Consider the following 13,872-nt stretch of genomic DNA (forward strand, 5'->3'; position numbering starts at 1 on the left):
TGTGTATTTATGAATGGAAAGTGTATAATAGAGTTCCAAGGAGGAACTCCTTATTGATTTTGTGTCAAGTACTGTACGTATGAATATAGGAACTCCGACTTAGGGGTTCATTCTTATGCTCTCAATAGTCTCGATCTCACTTAGAGAGAAAGCTATGTGGTGGAGAGTGGAAAATCCTTACCGAAGATCCACAGTGTGAGTGGACAGAGTAGGAATGATGTAGCTTCAGTGGTGATATTCATATCCGAAGATCCAGTTTGGAGGACAGAGTAGGATAGAATAATTGAGCTAGCGAATAAGTACATCCATGTCCGAAGATCCAGTTTGGGGACAAAGTAGGATAGGATGTAGCTGAGTAAAGTACCACTGTAAGTGTAGAACTAGCTAAGAGTTCAATATTCATACGATTATCCGAATGAGTGGAGTTTACGAATGATAATGGTATGTTTATTATATTATTGAGTAATTTAACTTATAAGATGGAAGTTTGGTTATTAATTTAATTTACTATGATGTTTTGTATTGCATTAGCTCACCCTTGCTTTGTCTGTTGTTTGGTTGTTATTTTGTGTTATGTATTTTGATTGGCGATGATCATCCGGTGGATGGGAGCAGAAGTCAGTGATATGCCGGTGGAGCAAGCCTTAGATGGAGGATCGACTGAAGAATAGTTTTAATAATGAAACCTATGTTTTTATTTCTGTTTTAAGGTGTGGAGTGTAATTAGTTTGAATTAACAGTGAGGGTTTGTATAATAATGAGGAAAACTCTTATTCCTCCTTCTATCAACTGTTCTATTGTATCAATGATGTAAGAACTCTATTATAGTTTGATGCTATAATTATTGGGATGTTACAGATAACACATACATAACAAAGATTTGATGAGTCTCTTAATTTTTTATCAATATTCAAAAAATTATTTATCATCATACATGTAATAATAAAAGTTCATAACTCAGTTAACTTCATTTATAATTTTTTACACCACCAATAATAATTGTTTTTAAACCATTTTTGTAGTATTTTTATGCAAAATTCTAAAATTCAATTTATATATTTTATTTTCAACAAACAAAAAGTAAAAAAGTTAATTTAGAATATTACAAAACAAGATTTCTTATTTTTCCCTCTCTCAAATCAATTAAAATTTATTCTCCACATTTTTAATTAATTATTTTAATTTACTTTTCCCTAATGAATGGTTGTAAGCAGTGTTAGATTCTTGTTTTAAACATGATTATTCTGGTTTTAAACATGATTTTATTAATTGTTATTTTCCCATTTAATAATTTTATATTTTTTAAAAGTTGAGATTAATTTAAATATTTTTTTCATCTTTTATTTATTTATACGTATTTTAAAAGTTAAATTGTATCAAAATTATGGACAATATCTTAAATATACTGTTATTAACGCTAAGTACATCACTTGATAGTATTGGAACATTAACTTTAATTTTATGCTGTTAATTTATGGTAGCTGCTGAGCGAATGTGAATATATAAAGTGGCTGTTGCCTCCTGACTCGTGATGAAAAAAATATGTCTTTCTATTTTCTAATTTTATTATTATTCTTATAAGTTTTTGGAAATTATTTTTATTACTGAACTATACATGATAGCCGACTGTCCTAGAAGAAGACCAAACCGGTAATTCAATGATTATGAGCCAGTTAAGATGGATGTCGATAATGATCAATTAATACACTTTTTGACCATATCAGTAAAAAATATACAGTATTTATGGACAGTTAGCAGGTATATTATTAAATATTAATGGTTTGATTACCATATCAAATATAAATATACGACATTATTGTCCTATTCAATATAAATTTATGAGCTTGATTGTCATAAGCCTATAAATATATCAGGTAAACACATCTTAATCTATTATAATAAAATATAAACTTTTTTATAAAATATATTTGATTTGAGCGTTGGAATATAGTTAATAACTCATCAAAATGGATTGTATCTTCGAAAATAATTAAAGATAAAAAAAGAACAAAAAAGGGAAAGGACAACGATCCTCGACCAAATTCAACTAAAATATTTTCCACGGATCCTCGAACAAATTCAAGTGAATCAATTATATAGTTGATATTTCTAATTGATGTGTTTTTCCCGTCAGAAAGTTTATTTAACAACTTTTTCTTATAGCCTGCGTAATAACTTCATTATACGTACCTGCATATGCCTCCAAACCCTAAGGCACTGCATATTAAATTTACTCATTATATATTGAAATATGTTATTAAAAAAAAGAGAGCTATATAAGTAATTTTTAATCTTGACATCAAGAAAATGTGAAATATTTCAAATTCAAGAATAAGTAATTTAGTTTTCTGAGGTTAACAGTGAATCATTGACTCTGAAGTCTAAATGACTACTAAAACTGGTCACTTTTTCATAATTTTTATTAACGTTTTACTAGTTCAAACTCATTCAACACGCAGCAATTAATAATGTGGGAATTATATTATTATTATTATTATTATTATTATTGAAAAAAAGGAGACAGAAGAAGATGGGATGATATTAATAAATGAGTGTTTGTGAAATAGAAAGAAATTGTTTACAGGCGTCCGACAGTTATATCATCTTCTCTTATCTCTTACACTAAGTAAAACCATACTGCATCCATGTTCTCAATCAAAATTCTACATTCTGTCTCTAAAATCCTCTTGTCTTTCACTCTTCTGTGCACGTGCATCGCCATTGCCGACGATGCTGCGTTTATGTCCAAGCTCGCCAAAGCCTTGAGTCCCACGCCGTCGGGGTGGTCGGGGACCAGCTTCTGTGAGTGGAAGGGCGTCAGGTGCACCACTAACGGCGTCTCCTCAATCAACATCGCTTCACAGTCGCTCACCGGAACGCTACCTCCGGATCTCAACTCCCTCTCCCAACTCACCTCGCTCTCTCTCCAGGGCAACGCGCTCTCCGGCGCGTTGCCTTCCCTTGCCAACCTCTCCATGCTGGAAACCGTGTTCCTCGAAGGCAACATATTCTCCTCCATTCCCGATGGTTGCTTCCAGGGTCTCCTTAGCTTACAGAGCCTCAGCATGGCAGACAACTTCAACCTCGCTCCATGGAGGATTCCCGCGGAGTTGACTCAGTCCACCAACCTCGTCATACTCGACCTCGGAAACACAAACCTCATTGGTACCTTGCCTGACGTGTTTGACTCCCTTGTGAGTTTGCGGGAGCTTCGTCTCTCTTACAACAACCTCACTGGGGGTTTGCCAAAGACCTTCGCGGTATCTGGGATCCAGAATCTGTGGCTCAACAATCAGAAAGACGGGTTCGGGTTTTCGGGTACCATTGAGGTGCTTGCTTCCATGACCCGTTTGTCTCGGGTGTGGCTTTTTAAGAACCTTTTCACGGGTCCCATTCCGGATTTGTCAAATTGCACCGCTTTGTTTGATCTGCAGCTAAGTGACAACCAGTTAACCGGTGTGGTTCCGCCTTCTCTCATGTCCCTTTCTAGTTTGCTGAAAGTTTCTTTAGACAACAATGTGCTTCAGGGTCCGGTTCCTTCTTTTGGGAAAGGTGTGAAGGTCACTCTTGATGGGGTGAATAGTTTTTGTAGGAAAGACTCTGGACCTTGCGATTCTCGAGTAACGACTTTGCTTGATATTGCTAAAGATTTTGGTTATCCCCTTCAGTTGGCACGTTCTTGGTCCGGGAATGATCCTTGTGGGGATTGGAGTTTTGTTGTGTGTGCTACGGGAAAGATTGTTACTATGAATTTGGCGAAGCAGAATTTGACGGGAACGATATCACCTGCATTTGCCAATTTAACTGATTTGAAAAACCTGTATCTCAATGACAATCATTTAGGAGGATCAATACCTGGAGACTTGGTTAATTTAGCTCAGCTTAGGATTCTAGATGTGTCTAACAACAATCTATCTGGTGATGTTCCAAAGTTCCCAACCAAGGTGAAGTTCAATAATGCAGGTAATCTTCTGCTTGGGCATTCTCGAGGTGGTGGTGGTAGTGACACCACTCCGTCAAGCGGTTCTAGTGATGCACCAACCGAAAGTCCAAATACAGCATCAGGTGGTTTCTCACTCTCTTCTGCTTGGATCGCAGGTATTGTGGTTATTGGTGTGTTTTTTGTCTCGATGGTTGTGGTTGTCTTTTGCACGTGTCATACCATAAACTGGCATTGGACATTGGAAAAGGTTAAGAATCTAGAAAACGAAAAGAAAGTTGTTCTCATTGAGGGTCAAAGTGTTATCATGTCAATTCAATTTCTTTGTCAAGTAACAAATAATTTTAGTGAAAAAAACATTTTGGGTAGGGGGGGATTTGGACAGAGGGGATTTGGATGATGGAACTAAAATTGCTGTGAAGAGGATGGAATATGGTTCTTGTATAAGAGGAAGTAAGGAAATGAATGAATTAGAAGCAGAAATTGCAGAGTGAGGCACAGGCACTTGGTGGCTTTTTTAGGACATTGCATTGAAGGCGAAGAAAAACTTTTGGTGTATGAGTATATGCCTCAAGGGACATTAACTCAACATTTGTTCTTGTGGCATGAAAATGGTAGCGTTGAGTATATGCCTCAAGGGACATTAACTCAACATTTTTTCTTGTGGCGTGAAAATGGTAGTGTTCCTTTGACTTGGAAACAAAGGGTAACAATAGCTTTGGATGTAGCACGAGGAGTGGAATATTTGCACCGCCTAGCTCAACAAAGCTTCATTCACAGAGACTTAAAACCCTCAAACATACTTTTGGGAGATGAGATGAGAGCCAAGATTACAGATTTTGGTTTGGTTAAAATTATTGCACCAGAAGGGAATGATTCTGTGTGGACACGAGTGGCGGGAACATTTGGATATCTAGAACCTGAATATGCAGGTATATAAAAAGCTTTTGAATACATTTTTGTCTTTGTTTGGTTTTATTTATTAACGTGATATTGTTGTCAACAGCTACGGGAAGAGTAACGAGGAGAGTGGACGTGTACGCATTTGGAGTAGTTTTGATGGAACTAATTAGCGGTAGAAAGGCATTGGACAGTAGTTTGCCAGAAGAAATGCCTCATTTGGTTTCATGGTTCTGTAGGATTGTAGACAACATGAAAAACATCTCACTGGTAACTGATGAAAGTCTGAACCTTGACGATGAAAACATGGAGAGCATATGTAAAGTGGCTGAGCTGGCAGCTCATTGCACTTCTCCTGAACCTCATAAAAGGCCTGATATATGGCATGCAGTGAATGTCTTGGTTCCTTTAGTGGAGCAATGGAACCCCGCCTGTATCCATGAACAACATGAAGAAAAATATTGTGATGTGATTTATGAAGGACATTATGATATGTCCTTCTCGGAAATTCTCTCCGGCCGTTAGATATGTCTTCAATTTTATTTATGTTAATGGATTCATCATTCATTGAAATCGTGTGAATATGAGAAAAGAAGTTCCACAAACACGGTGTTGACCAATTTTAAATTTGATAAGTAAGCGAGTTTGTTCATGTGTTCTTTGTAGTTAAAAGAAGTTTTCCTGTTCTTAATATGCTTTTCTTCTATAGTACGTAGAAAGACTTCATGCTATTTTTAGACTTTTTCTAAATATATATAAAATAAATTAAATCTTTGTTGCAAGTTAAACCGTGAAGCGTGTTCCAATCGAAGATGTTTTGGACTACAAAAATTAAACTAAAAATAGAGGTGTGTGCTTAGAAACAAACAGGATGTTATTAACAAAACTTTGTAGTGAATAAGTCAGTAGTACCCAATTTTTCTTTGGGCCCAAACTGTACACGGGCTTCTTTCTCACCGTCTAACCTTTTACACTAGCTGTGCTTTACACGTGTCTTATTATTCTCAATGATCGAAACAAGTGAAAATATCTTGCATTAATCGGTCAAGGATTTTATCTACCCAAAACATTGTACACAAAAATCATCTATTTTACTGGAAATAAATAATGTCATAACAACTAAAATCATTGTAAATATTGATATAAAATAACATTTTTGTCATAAAAATTCGTAATAAATAATCTTCATTATATATTTCCATCTTCACAAGTCAACATGAAAAATAAAAGCATATAAATAATAAAGGATGAAGAAATAAAGCACACGAAAAATGAACTTGATTCAACTATAATATTAGAAAATTCTAACTCATAATAAATTCACCGTGAAACGAGTTATTTCTCTCATACAGAAATAAAAAAAAACTTTGGAGATTACATGTAAATATCTCACTTTCACAGAATTTAGTACCGCCTCACGTTTAACAGGCACTGACATCCACACTTTTAAAATAAGGTGTTTATATATATAGACTGCGTCTACTATAATGCTTAGGTTAAAATCCTAATTATTTATTGTAGGAGTATTGTTTGTTTTGACCCTGAAAGTTGCAATAGAAGCTATGATGGAGCACCGAGATACGAGGCAAGTCGTAAGATGTCACTGAATATTCCGGCAGCAGTGACTTGGGCACCAGCTCCAGGTCCACGAACAATGAGTGGTTGGGTTTTGTACCTTCTTGTTGTGAAGGCAATCATGTTATCTGATCCTGATACTTGTGCAAATGGATCATCCTTCTTGTATCTTCTCAGTTCTACTACTCCTTTGCTATTTCTCACGTCCACCACTCCAACGTATCTCAACACCTTCACACATAACATCAAAAACAAAGCTTTAATTTATCTTAACGATACTGTAATTTACACTTTCTTTAAATAATTTTTAATACATCATGTGGGTGAACCAATTAATGTAGCTATTTTCATCCTAATCAAGATTCCAGAATATTGTCTGGTTACTCACTTCTCCACCACTCTCTGCATCTTTTAATTTCTCTGCTAATTCCTGATCAAATTTTGGCAACTGCTGCATGAACTCTTGAGCTGATGCACTGCCCTGCAAGTTCTCAAAATATTCATATAAAGTGTTGCAATACTACTCAATAAAACAACTTTTTAACTAATAAAAATTGGTTCTTACTCTTAATGGTTCTGGCACGAGATTTTCAACGGGAATATCAGAAAGCTCTAGCTTCAAACCTGATTCCCTTGCAAGAATTATCACCTGTAAAACCACGGGAAATCTAAAATCAAATGATAATAACAAAAAAGTTAAAGAGAATTGAGTTAATTAAGAATTAAAAAGCTATCGTGAACAGAAATAGCACTGTCGTCATCCCGAATGGTCTAACTAGTCGTAACTTTCTTTTATAAATATAAAGTATACATTTTGAGATTTGTATTATCCATATAAATTATGGACAGGACAAAAATTTGATGCTGTTTAAACTAACATAGTTTGGTTGAACTTGTGTGTTTTAAATATTTCACTGTTTTTTAGTATATCTCAAAATTAACGTGATATATCAACCTCAAGAAGCCATTTTATACTTCATAGAGGTGACAAGAAAATGTTGCAGAGGATCCCTGGGATATGTTAAATACTGTATACATTGTACCTTTCTAGCAACATCAGTTCCTGAGAGGTCATCCCTTGGATCAGGCTCAGTATAACCTGCATCCCTTGCTTCAGCTACTACCTCACTAAAAAGCCGGCCATCTTTGAAGTTGTTAAAGATGTAACTCAAAGTCCCACTGAAAAACCAAAGCAGTAACTTAGGTTGAAAGCATAAGATCAAAGGAATAAAGCGTAAAAACATTAGTGATCCATGAAGTGATGTTCTTTCTTTCTATTTTACTACAGAGGGAGCAAAAACTGCCACAGTGTGGACAATAATACTGAGTGCAACAACAGAAAATCCAAATGTTTGATACATTAGGCTGTCTAATCCATAAAAAGAGAGAAGTGGAGATAGAAAAACAGTTTCACAACGAACCTGAAGATACCTTCAATTTGCAATATTCTGTCACCTGTCTCGAGAAGGCCCCGTAAAGTGCTGATAATTGGAAGACCAGCCCCAACAGTAGCTTCATAGAAGTAATGTGTGTATGATTGCCTCTGAAGCGCTCTTAACCTCAAATACTGGCCATGGATGCAAAGAAGGTGAGAAGCCGCAAAAGCAGTAACTTAACTATGAAGCAAAGAGTAAAAGAATAATAGTATTGAAGATCATAGAAAGGAAGGACTTTAAGAAATACAATTTTTCTGTATGAATTGGAAGCGACAAAAACTTCAATGATGTTATTTAATTAAAAGAGCAGGATCCCCTACCCAGTTCCCACTGCATCTTGCATAACTTTTATGGAAAAATTGAAAGAAAGAAAGAAAGAAAGAAAGAAACAAGAGTTGATTTTAGCTTAACGTAATTTATCATACCTTCTTAGTATTCATAGAAACATTACCAAAACATCTTAAATAAATTGGCATGGGGATTTCCAGTTTGTAGCAGAGTGCTATACCCAAAATTTATAGGGACAACACATAAGATAGGTTGTATAACAAAAAAATTGAATTAAAAATGGCGTTTGAGTATCCTTAAATAAGGAATAATCCACATGTTACATTATAAAAAACGGTCTATGTTATAAAAAGGACAATAAGACAATAAGCTGGATGGTTTCATTTTACCTCATCAAGTGGTCCTGAATTTGCCTTCTTGTTGGGAGTGATGACATGTATTCCTTTGCATAGCCAACCTTCGTAATTGCTAGCAATGACGGAGTCGGCTGTGCAGTCCACTAACACAGAATTTGGTATAAAATGATTTCCATGCACAATTTGAACAAATTTTTCCAAATTAGCCACTTCCCCTTTTTCTTCTCGAAGTTCTCTCCATTTCTCTAAGTTGATGCCCCTGAAATCATAAATAATAGTTCATGGTAATTTAATGAATGAAATCATAAATTATAGTTCATCTTAATTAGCTGTTGATTGAATTAGGGATGCGATGGCTCATGCTTCTATTATGCTGTTCTATAGTATTGGAACTGAAGACTCATAAGCTTCTGGGTTAAATCATTATCCTGACCTAATACTTCTGGTATAGAGGTTTCCTTTTTTTCACTTTGGAATCTGACTATTATTTGTAAGGTCTCAAATATTATGTTAACTATTTGATGTTCAAATAATAAAACTTGAATAATTTGACTTACTTATCATCATCAAGGAGCATCAACTTAGAACCCATGATCCCCATCACACGCAAATCAATGTTAAGTTCATCTTTAAGAACTGCAGCCTGCGTAAACAAATGTTACATAAATTCGGGATAAACAAATGTTACTTCATCATTTCATGGATCCTGTATAAGTATGCGTGGCTATGCATGCCACCATATAAGCTCATGCTTTACAGTAACAAAATACTAAGTTAATAGCATACCAACTGATAGAACTGTACTTTCAACAAATAATAAATTGATTCTGAAATGAGAATATTTATAGTTATTATTTCTTATCTGCATTCCTTAAAAATTATCTACAAAAACTTTACCTGGTCGTTTAGCTGGTCAATCAGTGTGCTTCCAATTAATCCAGGCCCAATAATGCCCATTGCTATGGTGGTTCTTGAGAGATAAAATCTGGAATGAACTGCCCGTAAAGCCTTTATAGAATCCTCCCGCTTTACAACTACGGTGATGTTGTACTCAGAACAACCTTGTGCTACAGCACGTACATTTATGTTGGCCTGTGTTAAATTTCAAGAACATGTTTGTATACACACAAGTTAAACCTACGAAACAATATATGCCAAACCAAAAGAGTAGAGTAGAAGGCAAGTAATTCGTTAATTCAATGTAACATTCATGTTCGGTGGATATATCTGAATTTCTTATCTCTTTTTGTATACATTCTTGGTGTATATTTTCTAAATAGATTGCAGAATTTTCTAAATAGAAACAAATAACAGGACAGCAATAACTTTCGCAATACTGACATCAACCATAATTTCCTGACCTTTGCCAATGCTTCGAAAAGGGTGGCACTAACTCCAGGAGTACTTGCCATTTTCTGGCCTACAGCAGCCAAAATACTACAATTTGGATGGATGGCAACCTGAGAGGCGAGTACATTGTTAGACAGTTTAATTTAACGAATAGTATATTTCAACAAAATAAAATATAAAACCGCATACAAACTTAAAAGCGACCCAAAGAAAGATTGTTGATATTCATTATTATCAGCAATCTGTTCACCGATGCCCACATAAAAAACTTTTGCATTATGCGAGAACTTAATTAAACATTAACGAAGTAGTCCCTAATCACTTTCAGAAATTTTAAATAATTTTAAATAACCTAACTGATATTTGATTTCTTTTTCCAAACCATGTTAAGTTGGGATGACCAATGTTTTGAACATTCGTTGTATGCTTAGTCTTCTTTTTATTGGGAGCAAACAAAAATATACAAGGAAAAGTTATACGATATCAATCTTCAGCTTTATAACGCTAATCATCTAGAAATATGATAAATCTTCATAGTCTTGACACTTGAATCGTGATATGAAGTCACTACTGAACACAAGAATTTGACTCAATCAAATTGAAATTTGCACCAGAATTAAATTTGGCACCTGAGAAAGTCGACCAGCATCCAAAGCTCCATGAAATAAAGACTGTAACACCTCAGCAACAGCTTTTACTTCTTTCTCAGGAACAGCAAAGCACACAGAATGCTCACTACTGGCCTACAAAGTTAATTACAATAGAAAATTCGTATGTATGTATATATGTAGCTATTGAAAATTAAGGAAAAACAGCAAAAGATGGTGAGTGCACCTGCGATATCATAATAACATTCGCTCCAACCTCTTTTACTGCGGAAAAAATAGCGCTAGCAGTTCCTGGAACACCAGCCATTCCGGTTCTGCAAAAGGAAACAACGAGAAAAACATTATAGTCTACAACTTAGAACGTCTAGCCTAAATGGCTGCAATCCATGACTCACCCCTCGACATTTACGAGTGCCACATTGTCTATGGTTGCAAAGCCTTTGACATAACTTTTTGATATCAGCTTATCTTCATCACCAATAATAGAAGGATGGCAGATCATTGTTCCAGAAGAAGAAAGGTTGAAAATGTTCCTTATTATGATTGGTATGCCATATCGAATAACTGGAGTTATTGTGCGTGGATGCAAGACATTAGCACCAAAATAAGACTGCTCAAGATGTTGTTTGAAAGTTAGTCTCCTGAATTTTATACACATAATTAGCTTTAACACTTTCGAGAGTACAACTTACCATTTCCCATGCTTCTTGATAAGACAGTGTCTTCAAAATCACAGCATCAGCAACTGCAGAACATGCCCATACTAAATTAAACTCACACTGAGGCTGTCAAATATAAGACAGAACAAAACAAAATTATCATCACCGTGTAAATAGTGAAGGAGCTGAACGAACCTTTTCTGGGATCTGCACTATACACGCCATCTACATCTGTCCAAATTGTGATCTGGCGAGCCTTAAAGAGAGCACCCATAATAGCTGCCGAAAAGTCACTTCCATCTCTCTTGAGAGTAGTAGGAATATTCTGAGGTGTGCTTGCAATAAATCCTGTGGCAACGATTACATCAGATGGATTTAGAGAGTACCACTTCTCAAGTCTTCGTTCAGATTCCAAGTAATCCGGATCAACTCGATCAGAACGAGTAGGTTTTACAATAAGAACTTCCCTCGCATCCATCCATTTGCAGTCAATCCCTTGCTGCAGAATAAGAGGGAAGCAGCTTCCATCAGCACATTCAGATTAAAAGAAAATGCAGACGTTTCTCAATAGAACAGCGTACTTTCTTAATTACTAAAGACAACATCTGTGCAGACCATAACTCTCCGTATCCCACAACAAATTCAGTAAAGGATTCTGTGGCATGACCAGCTGCAAGATATGAAGTATGTTACATGACCTTTAAGTTCAAAGGGAAATTAAAGGGCAGAAACAGATAGAGAATGGGGGTTACCAATGTATATGGCCTGAAGCATTGCCTTTAGGTCACTGATGTCTTGATGCAACTGCGATAGGAAAGCAGCAAGATCTTCTCCAGCAATTAGGTCATATGCAGTAGAGCTGTGCTTCTGTAAAACAGCATCCAGGGCAGAAACATAAGACTCGTCACGGGATCGAGCCTTGTCGATAAGATCATACATCATATCTGTCACTTTTGACATTGCAGAGACCACAACAAATTTCCTCTCAGAATCATCATTAATAATTATGTCCGCAACATTCTTTATTCTCGATGAGTTTCCCACACAGGTTCCACCAAACTTGTGAACAGACCAAGTTTCTCCTTTGGGGAGCCGTTTTTCCTCTACAGCTACATCCACAGAAACATCTGCCAGAAAACAAACACACACTGAATTGTCATTGACAACTATAATTTCCATACCTTCTTTCTGCACAGCTACAAGAAAGCAGTCCTATGAGCATATAAATAATTAGCGAAAGTGTGAACCTGTAATTGAAGCACATATCCTGGCGCTCGGTGACTCTCTCCCCCATGGTAAACTTATTAACACCAAGAAAAAGAAAATCTGTCAATGGACAACGGCTAATTGAATGGCAAAGGAAAATCCACATCACTTGTGTTTTACATTCACCTAATCTTTTAAACGTTGTTTATGCGTGCAACACTACTATAACAGAATGAAAATGCAGGAAAGTGAATTACAGGCAACATTATTTTCAGAAAAATGAAATGAGAGTATGAGACAATAGTTGTTGGTGAACATACCGAAGGGAATGTGAAGAAGAAGGGTGGGAAGAGAGTGAGCAGTGACATGGAAAGCGGGGAACAACATGTGAAGTCTGTGGGATTGGAAGAGAATGAAAGATGACAGAACCAAGTGACACCATTGGCAATGCCATGAGTGTGCAAAAGAGAAAGGACAGTGTGACCCAGTTTGTCAAATATGAAGTCTATATATCAACATTCACTTTCTTACCTCTTTCTTTGACTCCATTTTTACTTTTCTCTCGCCGCTACTCTATCACGTGTAAAAATCATTTCTTTATCTCTGTATTTTGCATTTGTTTTGTACAAAAAATCAAAGCACCCGCACCATTGGGTTCAACTGTATAATTTTTTATAACTTGATTAATTGTGTGGCAGTGTTAGCATGTGAGCCCTTGGAATGTGTTTAGGGACCTATGAGTCCTTACCCAGTCCTCAATTATTTCAGTGAAATTCGTGATTTTGTCCTGTCAACCCTAAATTCACGTGCCGTACTGAAAATGATAACCTCGGCGACATTAGCCATTCACACTACCTATCCCAGAATTACCTTCTATGATTTTTTTTCCAACACGTTTTTTTGTTATTCATCCATGTAAGGCCAACATCGTACAAATACTTTAATAGGTATGGTTATTTCTTTATTGGTCCATGTTTATTTGCTTGCAAATTCATCAAACACTTTTTTTGGAATTTTGAACTGACAATATAAAGTTTGCAAAAGATAATGAAGCCAGAGAAGAATGTGCATCATCAATATAATCCCTTATGCCAATTAGTATTTTAGTTTGTATTATAGTGTATCAAATATATGTATATTTTTATCAAATATGTATATTTCACGTTTCCAACAACCTAATCGTGTTTCTTTTCTTTCAGCTCATTCCACGCCATTTGTGAGTAGGTAGACTGTCCAATCTGAGCCCAAGCAAGTTATCCCCACACTTCCTGTTCTCCAATTCTAATATCTTTGTCTATAGCAACCTATAATAATTAAGAATTAGATATGATTTTAGTTGGATGAATTTTAATATGGTTTCATATTTAATTTTTAAAAATAAATAAATATAACACTTTTAATTTTTACATATTAAATTGTATTTCGTATTATATTTAAATTACTTATATTATTTGATACGTTTTAGTTTCAGTCTAAAATATTACTTAAAACTGTTAAAAAAGTAAATATGGTTTGACGAAAATCATTATATATATATATATATATATAATTGAA

The 13,872-nt window shown here is 35.4% G+C and overlaps 2 protein-coding genes across 2 annotated transcripts; one reads left to right on the top strand and one right to left on the bottom strand.

Annotated features, from left to right (window-relative positions):
• The first annotated feature begins 2,590 nt into the window (after positions 1-2,590).
• On the top strand, positions 2,591-5,492 carry LOC108318977 (receptor-like kinase TMK4). The gene is given in 4 exon segments (XM_052873065.1): positions 2,591-4,321; positions 4,323-4,426; positions 4,429-4,872; positions 4,947-5,492. Coding segments are annotated over 4 exon segments (2,643 nt in total). The 5' UTR covers positions 2,591-2,645; the 3' UTR covers positions 5,366-5,492.
• A 620-nt stretch (positions 5,493-6,112) lies between these two features.
• Positions 6,113-12,876, bottom strand: LOC108319065 (bifunctional aspartokinase/homoserine dehydrogenase 2, chloroplastic). Its single transcript, XM_017550084.2, has 18 exons — positions 12,639-12,876; positions 12,360-12,412; positions 11,865-12,239; positions 11,694-11,782; positions 11,308-11,611; positions 11,146-11,198; positions 10,849-11,063; positions 10,680-10,767; positions 10,475-10,588; positions 9,857-9,955; positions 9,393-9,587; positions 9,053-9,138; positions 8,529-8,754; positions 7,837-7,982; positions 7,459-7,594; positions 6,981-7,064; positions 6,804-6,896; positions 6,113-6,646 (listed from the first exon to the last, which is right to left on the bottom strand). Exons 1-18 carry the CDS (start codon positions 12,770-12,772, stop codon positions 6,401-6,403), a joined length of 2,736 nt encoding a protein of 911 aa, XP_017405573.1. The 5' UTR covers positions 12,773-12,876; the 3' UTR covers positions 6,113-6,400.
• Between the last annotated feature and the right edge of the window lie 996 nt (positions 12,877-13,872).

Source organism: Vigna angularis, chromosome 2, assembly GCF_016808095.1.
Source record: "Vigna angularis cultivar LongXiaoDou No.4 chromosome 2, ASM1680809v1, whole genome shotgun sequence".
Classification (NCBI taxonomy): domain Eukaryota; kingdom Viridiplantae; phylum Streptophyta; class Magnoliopsida; order Fabales; family Fabaceae; genus Vigna; species Vigna angularis.

What these genes read in the sequence shown, in the direction of transcription:
- LOC108319065 (XM_017550084.2), bottom strand. Translation starts at nt 12,772, where the DNA reads ATGGCATTGCCAATGGTGTCACTTGGTTCTGTCATCTTTCATTCTCTT. An exon ending in TCTTCTTCACATTCCCTTCG is followed by an intron (nt 12,413 to 12,638) that starts GTATGTTCACCA and finishes GGTGTTAATAAG; the next exon opens with TTTACCATGGGGGAGAGAGT. An exon ending in ATGTTATTATGATATCGCAG is followed by an intron (nt 10,589 to 10,679) that starts GTGCACTCACCA and finishes TTAACTTTGTAG; the next exon opens with GCCAGTAGTGAGCATTCTGT.